The sequence below is a fragment of the Natrix helvetica genome, assembly GCF_964273705.1.
Source record: "Natrix helvetica genome assembly, chromosome: 3".
Classification (NCBI taxonomy): domain Eukaryota; kingdom Metazoa; phylum Chordata; class Lepidosauria; order Squamata; family Natricidae; genus Natrix; species Natrix helvetica.
Window position 1 is genome coordinate 141,524,256 of NC_138549.1, and position 13,400 is coordinate 141,537,655.

Sequence of the window (13,400 nt, forward strand, 5' to 3'; positions counted from 1 at the left end):
TGCAAAAAAAATGAAAAGAAGGACTAGGGGTGACATGATTCAGCAGTGTTCCAATATTTCAGGGATTGCCACAAAGGAGAGGAAGTCATACTATTCTCCAAGGCACCTGAGGGTAGGACAAGAAGCAATGGGTGGAAACTAATCAAGGAGAGAAGCAACTTAGAACTGAGGAGAAATTTCCTGACAGTTAGAATCAGTGGAACAGCTTGCCTCCAGAAGTTGTGAATGTTCCAACACTGGAAGTTGGACAAACGTTTGTCTGAAGTGGTGTAGGGTTTCCTGCCTAGGCAGGGGGTTGGACCACAAGACCTCCAAGGTCCCTTCCAACTCTGCTATTCTATTCTATTCTATTCTATTCTATTCTATGGAGATTAATATGTAGAAATATGTTGCAATCAAACTACATGTGATAGACAAGAATATATTGTTATATGGTGATTTGGATTCCCTGTTTCATAGTAAGCATGATCTGCTCTGATACTAAAATCTGAGATTGGATTCCCCTGTAATAATGTTAGAGGGTGTGTCCAATTTAAGGAACAAGAAGAATCACTCTATTTGAGTAATATTAAAGATTAACTCACAGGATATGTATGCCTTTAATTATAATTATTAAATGTTTATATTGCCTGACTCTTAATAAACTACTAACATGGATTAGTAGCCTCTTCATACACTATATTGTCACGGCTTTTCTGAAGAATTTGTAAATTGCATGAATTAAAGCAATACTGTATTTCAGATTTATTAATTATATATTATTCATTGATTGTAGTCATGTAGTCAGATTAATTGTAACCTGCCAAATAATTTCAAAGTGACAATTTCAGAAAGAAATGTTAAAGTTTATGTATTTAACTCCCTAGAACATAAAACAACTGGTTCAACTGTACCATTTCTCACTGAATCTGATCTTGAAAAAATGGGAATTTGGTAAGGAACTTTTTTATCTATTCAGATTGAAGAAATTATAAGAATGTTATGTCTTCTGCATCTTTAGTTGTTATTGGTTGCCTAAATACTATAGTATACCTAAGTGGCTTTCATTTTCAGATGCTGTTTCTTAGGAAGATTTTTTAATATTGCTTTGGTACACACACACACACAAAATGGAAGATATAAAAAAGCAAAAATACAGGAAAAAATAAAATAATACATACCAAACATTTAACAACCTCTATTTTTAAATTTTGCTTACACTCTGCCCCCACAAAATATAAATTTGTTTTCCCATTGAGCTAATTCACAAATCGTTTATCCAAAATGAGAAATTTGGAGTACCACTGTATATACTGTGACACGCTTCTCTGGTACATGCCTTATATTTCATGGGTAGTACAAACTCAGTACACTCACATCTGTCTTTTGAACAAAAATGTTTTTATTATAACAAAGATAAGTAACTTTTGTTGGTGAATAACAAAATAATGTTTATCCATGATGATATAGCATTGTGTGACCTTTTATTGCTAGTAATGTCTTATTTTTAAATAAGATTTTATATTTTATCTTATCTTATTTCGCTTTGTCCTTTTAATGCTATTTATATTCTTACTGTGTTTCGCTCTATATTTTCTAATTTTACATCCCGTTTCTGTTCCCTGCACCCTGTTGTTTGTTGTTCTTGACCCCTGTAACCTTATTTCTTATTTCAAAAAGGATACTTATTTCTGTATCCTGTTTGATAAGAGCTGTTACCCAATTCAAGTTGTGCAGGTCTTTTCAGCCCCCCTGAGTCTTTTAGAGACATGCTCTGAGGGACTTGCCTGTTTCCCTTGGAGAGCCAGAAACAAGTCACACTAAGAAGCTTTTGATTTCTGCCAAAGGTCTTTTGCATTGGTCATTGTGGTTTAGTGGTGGGTGCCATACATCTTTGAATCAACACTGCCATAAAGCATCTCAACAATGGATACCGCATGTAAATGAGGATATACTGTATTTTTCGGAATATAAGACGCTCCTTTTTCCCTCAAAAAAGGCTGAAAATCTGGGTGCGTCTTATACACTGAATACAGCATTTTTTGCCTCCCAAAACCCTGACCTCCTTCACCAAAATGGCCGTGCATAGCTTTTAGGAGGCTTTCAGAGTGCTCCTGGGGGCTGGAGAGGCAGAACTGAGCAAAAAATGGGCCATTTTTTGCTCAATTTCCCCCCCCCCTCCCAGCCCCTAGGAGCATCCTATAAGCTTCCTAAAGACTATCCATACCCTTTTTTTTACAAAACGAGCCCATTTTTGCAAAAAACGGGCTGTTTTTTGCTCATTTTTGCCCCCCACCCAGGAGCATTCTACAAACCTTCTAAAGGCTATTCATGCCCTTTTTTTGAAAAAAAAAATGGGCCTGTTTTCGTGAAAAACGGGCCGTTTTGGGGAGGTTTGTAGAGTGCAAAAACTTTTTTTAAAATTTGCCTCTTCAAAACCTTGGTGCGTCTTCTACTCTGAAAAATATGGTACTATGCATACCATTTTATAGCTACACTATGCAAAACATTGTTCAGGATAAAAAGAGAAAATGAAATATGTATATGTTCTTATTAATAAAATTAATGTGCAAATGTACATTTAACATTTCTTTTAGAATAGGAATAAATGTATTTTTTCTTCCTGACATTATCCTTTAAAAATTAGTGATTTATAACCATTGCTTTCTGCCAGAAGGTATTTTGCTAAAAACTTCTGTAAAAATTCATATCTTAGTAGCAGTTAATTTAACTTCCATATTAACTTCATTACTAAATAAAATATTGAATTATTGTTTAAGTCATATTATATGCTTCATTTTCAGTGCTGTAGGAGTGAAAAAGAAACTGCTAATTTGTATGCGCAAACTGGCACAAAGTCAGAGTTACACTGAAATAGCAAAGGTGAACAAACACTTTCTTATTTATTATGTATGTTGAAAAAGGAATGTACCAAACAAAATTAGTCTTCCTGTAATGCTATATCAGTGATGGCAAACCTTTTTTGGCTTGCATGCCAAAAGCGGGGGGAGCGCAGGGAGGTCGTGTGCAGACGTGCCACACCTATAATGCTATGCGCACAACCCAGCGAAAATAGCCTCCCCCACCCCCCAGAGGCCTTCCGGAGGCTTCAGGAGCTTCCCTGAAGCCTCCAGAGTGCGAAAAACCAGGCCTATGGGCAAACCGGAAGTTCAGGAATCAACTTCTAGTTTGCTTGTAGGACCGTTTTTTGTCCTACGGAGCATTCAGGGAAGCCTCCTGAAGGCTCCTGATGCCTCCGGAGGGCGAAAAACAGCGTCAAAAGAAGGGCAAAGTCAGCTGATCAGTGCAACGCCTTGCATGCCCTAACAAATGGCTCCGCTTGCCACCTGTGGCACGTGTGCCATAGGTTTGCTATCATGGTGCTATATTATTTTAATACTTAATTCATTTAACATTGGGTAAGAAGCTACAATTCAGTCCAAATTTCTAATTTTCTAAATAGACCTGGAATTGGCTCTCCTGGCCATAAAATGCTTGTTAGAATATAACAGAAGTCTTTAGGCATTGTATAAATGGTAGAGAATAGACATGCTTCCATTTTCATGTTTGTTTAGATGTTGTTTTACAATTGTTAAACCACCTGGTCTGTTTTCTGTCCTCCATTAATTTCCAAATCATTTTTATATAATTCAAAAGAACATTAGTGTCTATAAAATTCAATGAACTTTAAGACAAAATTAATAAGTGAAGTAACAGTTGTTTAAAAGGAAGTCACAATAACAGAAGGCCATATCCTATGAATCACAGGACTGTGGTGGTTAGGACTCTGGGTTGAAGATTAATCTGAGACCCGAATGCTGTTGTCTCATTTCACCTCCAGTCAACCTAGTAGTTTGAGGTACCGCTTCGGTGGGCACATTAACGGGGATATGAAAGGGGCCCCAACTGGGCATCCCCCGGGCAACAATGATTTTACCAGCTAATCCTTTTAACCTGGAAGCATCTTAGGTATTTTTGACATGAACGGGATTGGATCATATGAACCAATGTTGTATTTTGAATTACACATCTCCAATATTTAACTGAATCCCTATATTACATTCTTTCTGAACGGATATATGGATGTCCAGCACAAAAAATATATACTTTAAAAAAAAATTAACTATAATCTTAAAATGATAAAAATAATAGCCAATAGATGCTGAAATTGTCTTTCACTGATGTTCATCAACTCGGTATGCTAATTTCTTTTAGGCCTCTGTGTGCACTTGAACATTTATTTTAGTGTATTCTAATAACTGGCATAACAAATAGTTATTTCATTAATTTGATATATTTGCTTGGAAAACATATAGCCTCCTACTTTATACATGATGATCCTACACATGGGTCATCAAGAAAGAGGAAAGGAAGATGACCAGCAGTAAGAGTATACCATTGGAAGACTTAAAGGACTAACCTGAAGACAGAGTGCCTTGGAAAAAATATGTGGTTACTAAAAGTCAGCATTTACCTGATAGCACATAATAAATCAGTTGTTATAATAAACAAAGCAAAAATCCTATATAACCAGAACAAAGTTAAGCAGAAAATCAGGTATTTAATCATATATGTAACTTTGAAAACAGGGAAGATTATTGCAGGAAAATAAGCACTTATTACCTGCAGATCTCAAGCTGGAGTTACATTAAACTGTCAATTTCTCCTGATAATTGAGATATAGTTTAAGCTTTTCCAGCAGCATCTAAATATGTCTTGTGACCTCTAATGCAAGAAAGGGAGGCAACAGATTTTTTTGAGTAAAACCAGAAGCAAGTTCTTGGCAGAATACAAATGGGGACAAACATTAATTTTCTAAAGTATGACCATATTATTTTGAGAATTACTTAAATTCTGTGAAGAAATTGAGGTTTAGATTAGCCCAATGATAAAACTAGAAATCTGAAAAGTTAAAATTCCCTGCTTTAAAAAAAAAAAATCAAGGTCCATGCATTCCATAAAAACTTTGCTAATATTTTTGGAACAGATAACTTTAAAAAAAATCATCCTTCCTCTGCAGGCTTTATTTTTTGCCCCAAATCTGCTGAAGATGGTAAGAGAGTAGCCATCTATAGTAGTTCTGGGAATGGCAGAAAAAAGATAACAGGGAGTGTTTAAATCATTAGCCTAGGGTTTTCAACTTTTGTTTTATATGGGTGGTTAATTTGTCCCAGTTGATTTTCATTTGGGCTATTTGTTATTTGTGAGTCAAGCCTTTAATTACCCTGCGTTTATCTTAATTTTTTAGAATTAGAAAAAGGCAATGTTTATTCTTGATTGAAATATTATTCATCATAGTTAACTGATATTTTAAATTTTTGTTTTGCTTTTTCCAGGTTTTTAATGATCCAATCCATGGTCATATTGAAATGCATCCTCTTCTTGTTCGCATCATTGATACACCTCAATTTCAGCGTCTACGATATATTAGACAGTTGGGTGGCACTTACTATGTCTTCCCAGGAGCATCACACAATCGCTTTGAACATTCTCTTGGGTAAAGGAGTACTATACACAGAAATTGCTTTTGTATAAATAAAATGATTCTACTGAATTTTTTAAAACAGCCATATCCTGCTATATGTTTTTCATTGAGGGAGATTTTTATATTTAAATTGTGCTTTATGTAAGTGTATATTTAGATACACTTAAAATTTATAATACATAGTATTTTTTCTTATACTTTGGGAATCACCACTACTAATTGTAGATGAAAAGAAAGACTACTTGGTTTATGTAGACATTATCTTGAATATAGTGCATTTTATTATGTCGAATACCATTGGGCTTTGTGTAGTCTCTATAATGTAGGGTTTCCATGCTCCATGCAAAGAATAAACAGGAGAGTGTGCAAAACTTTTCTTAATTTCTTCTTAAGTTAAAAAAACCTTGCGTCTACATAGTAGTGTGTATAAAATACAGGCAAGAATATGCAGATATTGTTTTCTTCCTTTAAAAATGAAAAAAAAATCTTCCTTGTTTCACATTAAATGTCACATTTCACTTTGTTCAAAACAAAGATCAGTAACATGAAACATTCTCTACTATATAATATTGAAATTTAGAATTTAAATAAGCCTTATAACCCAGTTCATAATTGCATTGCATTAACAACCTAACTCCCGTTTATTTATAAATCAAGACATAGAAAAGTTAATTTCTTCCCTTTTTTGGAAAAGTGTTAGTCATCTCGCAGGCCGTTTGGTGCAGGCGTTGCAAGAACGACAACCTGAACTGAATATTGATCAGAGGGATATTCTCTGTGTTCAAATTGCTGGACTTTGTCACGACTTGGGTAAGCCATTTTTTTGTTAATAAGTAATATGCATATAAAAATATTATACCATTCCAAACTATTCCTTGTGACAGTTTTAACAACTGTATTAACTTCTGCATTAACTTGATCAAACGTATGTAGCCCTGAGATAGAAAAATGCAGATTTCATGTTTCTGGAAAAGGAGTAGGGTAGAATGGTAAAATATTGCATTCAACATAAGACAGGTGAGCCAATTTCTATACAAAAGAATAAATAGATACTAATTTGATGTAAACTCTGTCAGTATTTAAAGTGTAGTTGCTGAGCTTAAACTAAGGTTATACAAAGGGTTTACAAAAGTCAATTTAATTATGAAATGCCTCAACTAGAATTCATTATTTTGACTCTTATCGGCTGTAGAGATGTGGTAATTCAGTCTTTGTCAACCAATGGAATGTGACTTGGGGGCCCATAGAAGTAATCTAGGCAGGGTGACAGTCCACTCCAAATCCTATGAGAGAGATAGAAGGTCACAAGGCCAATCCCGTCAAATATGCTGAAACAAAGAGAGCTAAACATCTACAGGAGTATATTTCTGCCAGTGACGTGCTATGAGGTTAATGGCTGGTGAGGCCGGTGACGTCATCAGGAAGGCGGGGAATGGGACCACGTGTGCTGGAGGCACACATTTCTGCCTCCGCCCTCCGCAGCTCCCGGGCGCGCACGGACGGAGATAGGCAGAATGGCGCCGATCCGATCCGGCAGGCGAGCAACTGAGGATCGGGCTGCCTCGCTCGCTCTTTCGTCCGCCCGGATCGCCTCGGTGTCGCTATGGCTACCTCCGTCCGTGCTGATGTTGTCGGCGCTCCCGGATGATGTCATCCGGAAACGCCGACATTTCTGCCTCCGCCCTCCGCAGCTCCCGGGCGCGCATGGACGGAGGTAGGCAGAATGGCGCCGATCCGGCGGGCGAGCGACCGAGGATCGGGCTGCCTCGCTCGCTCTTTCGTCCGCCCGGATCGCCTCGGTGTCGCTGTGGCTACCTCCGTGCGTGCGCGCCCGGCAGAATGTCGGCTGTAGCCAGCCACCAATTTTGTGTCAAATTCTGAGATATTTACAGAAATAACTGTAAATGACCCTAGTGCCACTGTTTGGCTTTGCAGCATGCCAGCTTTTTAATAATGCTCATTTAATGTTAATATTTTGAAACATCTAAAAGAAAGATAAGGCAGGAGCATCTTGCCCTGGGAACCCCGGCAATAGTTTAGCATAATTATTCTATGAAAGGAAAACTAAACATGGTTTTAATATGCAATGCAGTTGTTAGAAAGATAAATCGTGTGTCTTATCAACTAGCACAAATAGTAAGTCCAAATGATAAGGTTTTCCTATTTTGAGGAACTGATTACAAACCATGTTTTCAATAATGTAACAGGAAGAAGATGCCACTTTTTTATTTCTAGCTTGTTTCTCTGCTTAATATTGCTTTTAAATTTTAAAGTTCTACTCTATAAATTAAATTACTTCTTTCAACATGATCTTTTCAACACAATTAAAACACACTGAAAACAGTTTGAAACTTAAATTCTAGTGTAATTGTTAATCAGAGAGAGAGGGAGTGGATCAGTGGTGGGTTATGACCGGTACGCCCTGGTACGGGCGTACTGGTGCCTGCCAGGAGCACCAGGTACTGTTCCGGTACGGTCCTCTGGAGGGCCCACCTGCCCACCCATGCTCCTTACCGGTATTTGAGGTTTTGGGGGATTCTGCGCATGAAGCATACAGCGCCTGCACGATGCTTCGCTGAGCAGCTGGAGTGTCACAGAGCGTTGTGGGTGGTAAGTACACGTGCGTGTGCTGTGCACGTTCATGTGGTGGACGCCAAGCCCGTTGCACTGTACCATTTGCAATGGGATCCAGAACCCACCACTGGAGTGGATTTAAAAATGACCAACTCAGGTTCAATAAACAATAAATGAATACTTCGGCTGTAATAGATTTAGTAATACCATAATTTGAGGAACGTTTGTGTGTGTATCTGAGTATATCTTTATGCATTTAAAAACATGCAAATACATCTTAACTCTGCCAAATATTAATTGTATAATTTTTACTTTTAGGTCATGGACCATTTTCACATATGTTTGATGGAAGATTCATTCCACTTGCTCGCCCGGGATTAAAATGGAAGGTGGGTATTATTTTTCTTATTAAATTTATATGTATTGTAAGTGAGACATGCTCATGGAGATTCTCAATCATCCAGGCCATGGTTGTCCCAAAGGTGCTTTTCCAAAAGGCAACTGGACTTCCTTGGGGGGGTTTCCCCCTTGAAAATGTTTCACTTCTTATCCAACAGGCTTCTTCAGTTCTGACTGAATGGTGGAGAATGGAAGGATTTATATTCTTTGCAATTATCTGGCTGTTAGCACTCTGAGAATAGATCATTAGCTCTCTGAAAGTCATTGAGGTCAGTTGGGGGTTTATCTGTGTCTCAGAGTTACCTGAATCGGTCTGCAAATAGGTGTGTGGAACCTTCTTGGGACTGCTGAAAGGACTGTGTTGTAGACAGGAGATAGGTGGTGTCATCCCTCCCTCTCTGTTTAGAGGGGGCTTTTCATTTTTAACATAGATGGCCTAACAGAGTTGGAAGGAATCTTGGAGATCATCTCGGCTCACACAGGAGACCTGTACTAGGGATTAGAACTGCCAACCTTTCTGATTGACAATCTCAGTGTTTTAGCCACTGAGCAACCAAATGAAGTAGCAATCATAAGCTGCCAGAACTAAAAAGCATTATAGACTTCCCTGGCTATGTATGCCATTCTCTTAAAAAGAAGTGATTTAACATCCATCCGTCTGTCCGTCCATCCATCCATCCATCCATCTATCTATCTATCTGTCTATCTATCTATCTTTACAGCATGAGCTGGCTTCCGTTCAGATGTTTCTACACTTAATTGATTCCAATAACTTAGAGCCAGACATGATAAAGTATGGTCTCCAGCTTGATAAAGACATAGATTTTATCAAAGAACAGATAGCAAGCCCTGTTGAGGAGAAAATGGGAGACAAAGAGGTGAGTTCCATTTTTTTCATGACACTGGATCTTATCTAAATGTTGTGCAATTCACTAGAATGAACGGGGATCAGAAGAGGAAAGGGGCAAAAGGCAAGGTCATTAGCTTTAGTTAGTTACTTATTTTTAATATGTAAAGGGCAGGAGTCCAATAGCAGAGCAAACCGTTGCATGCAAAAAGACCCAGGTTTAGTCCTGACATTTCTGAAGATGGAAGATGCTACTTACTGACATGTTGAGAGCCATCATTAGAATAGATGTATAGATGTTTTTTTCCCAATCCTGTTCAAATAAAAAATACGAATTACTTTAAACATTGCTGTAAAATTAAAAACTGAACTAAAAAATGAGGGAGAGCTTGTAGGAAAATTTTGAAATGTCATACAGAATTAAGATACCCACTCGGGGCCCATATATAAAATCTTACTCAGATATGACATGGAGACAGAACAAATAAAACATTGCATGTTAAAAAAGGTGCAAAACTTTTTAAAAAGACATTATACAGAAATGGGAATAATTATGGAATATGTCTATAATGGGTGGGCAATTAATTTTCCCAAGGGGCCACATAAAAAACTGGGACTATTGTGGAGGGTCCCTGCTGCCCTGCTGTCCACTCCCATGCTGCACTGATGCCCTGCCCCCTATGCCAACACTGCGCCACGGTCCTGCCCCCTGCTGCCACCCTTCTTCCATCACAGCTGCTACCTCAGCCCCCAGGCCCCGCTGTCATTGGCCGGACTGGGACTGTCCGCTGTTTAATTTTTTATGAATTAATCATTTGGGCATTTGCAAAACTTTGGAAAGTTACTTCTTAAAAAATCTTGGTTTGATTGTTTTAACTTGTTTTCACCATGAAATAGGTACAAATATTAATTAGAAGACAGCATTTGCTTACATTTTTGTCTTTCTCATCCAGTGGCCCTATTGTGGTCGTTCCAAAAACAAGAGTTTTCTTTACGAAATAGTGGCTAACAAAACAAGTGGCATTGATGTTGATAAATGGGACTACTTTGCCAGGTATGGAAACTTTACTATTTACTGGTCTTGAAAACATTTTTATAAGCGATATTGGAAGACTTTTGCGTACAATGCCTTCAACAAAGTCCTTTTTTTCTTTGTATATTTTTTTGCAGTTAGACTTCTTCAATGTTACGTGGTTTTAATTGTTTTTATGCTATTTGTATTATTATGTATTATTTTAGATTATTAGTCATCTTGATGGAAAAGCAAGCACACACAGAAATAATAAATAATATAATGTGGTATCCGTTCAAAAGATATCATACTGTATTCATATATTTAAAAAGTAAGCAAGAAATGGGTAGACCTTAACTCAGTCTTACCTCAAGCTATATTACATCATGTATTTTAATAAATAAATAAATGAAGAAGAAACTAAGCTATTAATTGGATCACTTTGAGAAAATTTTGATAAGCCACTAGGTTGGTATCAAATTTTGTTCTCTGTAAAGTAAGTTGATATCACTACAGATGTCAATTTTCAATTATTTTCATTCTACCTCTACAATATCTTGACTGGTAGCACTATCCCTATTGATTCTGCAGAATAATATATATCAAAAAGCTGCAGAGGAAGCTTGAGTAAAAATAAGCATCCTGACCAGTCTACATTTCATGTTTTTCTGAGGGAAATGATACTTGTGGATCTGTAATTCATAGTAGAGAACAATATGGTGGAAAATGAGAAAGAATGTTAGTCAGATGATAGCTATGACTTTAAAAGTGTGTGTGTGTGTATGTATTGTTTTATAATTAAAATTCCCACTTTTATGAATTGTTTCATATTATGGGAAACTGCTTAGGAACATCAGATAAATTAACTTTAAAAATGTCTAAAACATTGAAATTACTGATTTGTTTCATGTTCATTGTCTATTTTGGTTTAATAATTTTACTACTGTTTTGCTTTCCATAAATAATATTTTAAATCAGTACTGTATATTAATTTGTGTGCAATAATATTTATTAGACTCATTGTAAATGTATTCATGTGCAAACTAGATTTTAAAAAATTATAATTGAATGGTCTTATTTGTCTTCTTGGAATATATTCAGGGATTGTTATCATCTTGGAATTCAAAACAATTTTGATCATGAGCGCTTCATTAAATTTGCTCGAGTGTGCCAAGTGGAAGATATGATGCATATTTGTACCCGCGACAAGGTAACTTCCCTTGGACAGATTGTGTATTTTGTTTATTTCACAAAAGTATCTCTCTTGGATAATTTTTTACTGATTAAAATAATTTTATCTTTGTAGAACTCTCATACAATTTTTTTGTAACGGTCATTGTATTACTGTGTTCAAGAGCAGGTTTTTTTTTTAAAAAAACACACTATTACTATTTAGAAAAACAAACCAATATGAGGAACTTATAGTAAAATTGATATAATAAGATTGCAATAATAAACATTTATCTGGGAATGATCCTTTTTAGACTTATGAGAAGCTATGAATGGAATGAGAAGTATAAACTCTTGATATATAGCATTACATAGTAAATATTTTATTCATAATGTTCCAGAAATGTCCCCTATTTCTTCAAAAGAGTCATCAGAATTCATTTCTGGATATCTAAGGAACAAGCATTTGGAGAGCGTATTATTACTGACCATTAAAATTAGTCAGAGATTTTGCAAGTGGACAGTTTTGTGAATTAGTTGGTTAATACTACCCTCAATGCTGTGTTGTTTTGCAACTATAGTTTTAATAACAGATACATAATATGTTTTATATTTAAAAGGAGGTTGGAAATTTGTATGACATGTTCCACACACGAAACTGTCTGCACCGCAGAGCGTATCAGCACAAAGTTGGCAACATTATTGAAACCATGTAAGTTTGAAAGGATCTACTCTGTGGTACAATAAAATACAATACAATAGTAGAGTTGGAAGGGACCTTGGAGGTCTTCTAGTCCAACCCCCTGCCTAGGCAGGAAACCCTCTACCGTTTCAGACAAATTTCAATTTCAATTTATTTGTGCTTCTAGACCGCCCCCTCTCCCAGAAGGGACTCGGGGCGGTGTACAGTCCATAGAGAATATCACAAAAATACAATAAAAAATTAAATATGTACAGTTTGGAGGAGGTTAAAATGCAATTAAAAGAACTGTACAAAGCTAAATAAATATAATTTTTTAAAATCCCTAAAACAGACACAACAGATTAAAAAACCCTAAGATAACCAGATAATAATACATTTGCCAGGAGGGACAGTTGTAATTATGCCAGGCCTGCTAATCGGAACAGGTGAGTCTTCAATTTTTGCCGGAAGGAGCGGAGGTCAGAAGTGGTTCTAATGTCGGGGGGGAGGTCATTCCAGAGGGTTGGGCCCATCACAGAGAAGGCCCTACTCCTTGGTGTCGCCCGTTGGCATTGCCTAGTGGACGGCACCAGGAGAAGTCCCTCCCTGTGTGAGCGAATTGGCCGCAGGGATGTATGTGGGAGGATGCGATCCCGCAAGTAACTAGGTCAATAGCTATCCAACATCTTCTTAAAGACTTCCAGTGTTGGGGCATTCACAACTTCTGGAGGCAAGCTGTTCCACTGATTAATTGTTCTAACTGTCAGGAAATTTCTCCTCAGTTCTAAGTTGCTTCTCTCCTTGATTAGTTTCCACCCATTGCTTCTTGTTCTACCCTCGGGTGCCTTGGAGAATAGTTTGACTCCCTCTTCTTTGTGGCAACCCCTGAGATATTGGAACAATGCTATCATGTCTCCCCTAGTCCTTCTTTCTCTTAAGCTAAACATACCCAGTTCCTGCAACCGTTCTTCATATGTTTTAGTCTCCAGTCCCCTAATCATCTTTGTTGCTCTTCTCTGCACTCTTTCTAGAGTCTCCACATCTTTTTTACATCATGGCGACCAGAACTGAATGCGGTATTCCAAGTGTGGCCTTACCAAGGCATTATAAAGTGGTATTAACACTTCACGTGATCTTGATTCTATCCCTCTGTTGATGCAGCCTAGAACTGTGTTGGCTTTTTTGGCAGCTGCTGCACACTGCTGGCTCATATTTAAATGGTTGTCCACTAGGACTCCAAGATCCCTTTCAC

The 13,400-nt window shown here is 37.2% G+C and overlaps 1 protein-coding gene across 4 annotated transcripts in view; it reads left to right on the forward strand.

Moving 5' to 3' along the window:
* SAMHD1 (SAM and HD domain containing deoxynucleoside triphosphate triphosphohydrolase 1) overlaps positions 1 to 13,400 on the forward strand; it is a 32,874-nt gene that overhangs the window by 10,036 nt on the left and 9,438 nt on the right. For 3 of the 4 annotated variants that reach the window (XM_081948586.1, XM_081948585.1, XM_081948588.1), the window contains exons 2-10: positions 867 to 933; positions 2,784 to 2,862; positions 5,316 to 5,476; positions 6,159 to 6,274; positions 8,357 to 8,427; positions 9,160 to 9,315; positions 10,238 to 10,338; positions 11,398 to 11,506; positions 12,087 to 12,178. In XM_081948586.1, the coding sequence (XP_081804712.1) occupies positions 867 to 933; positions 2,784 to 2,862; positions 5,316 to 5,476; positions 6,159 to 6,274; positions 8,357 to 8,427; positions 9,160 to 9,315; positions 10,238 to 10,338; positions 11,398 to 11,506; positions 12,087 to 12,178 (952 nt within the window). The remainder of the gene's footprint in view (positions 1 to 866; positions 934 to 2,783; positions 2,863 to 5,315; positions 5,477 to 6,158; positions 6,275 to 8,356; positions 8,428 to 9,159; positions 9,316 to 10,237; positions 10,339 to 11,397; positions 11,507 to 12,086; positions 12,179 to 13,400) is intronic. The other variant, XM_081948587.1, reaches the window with a different exon arrangement.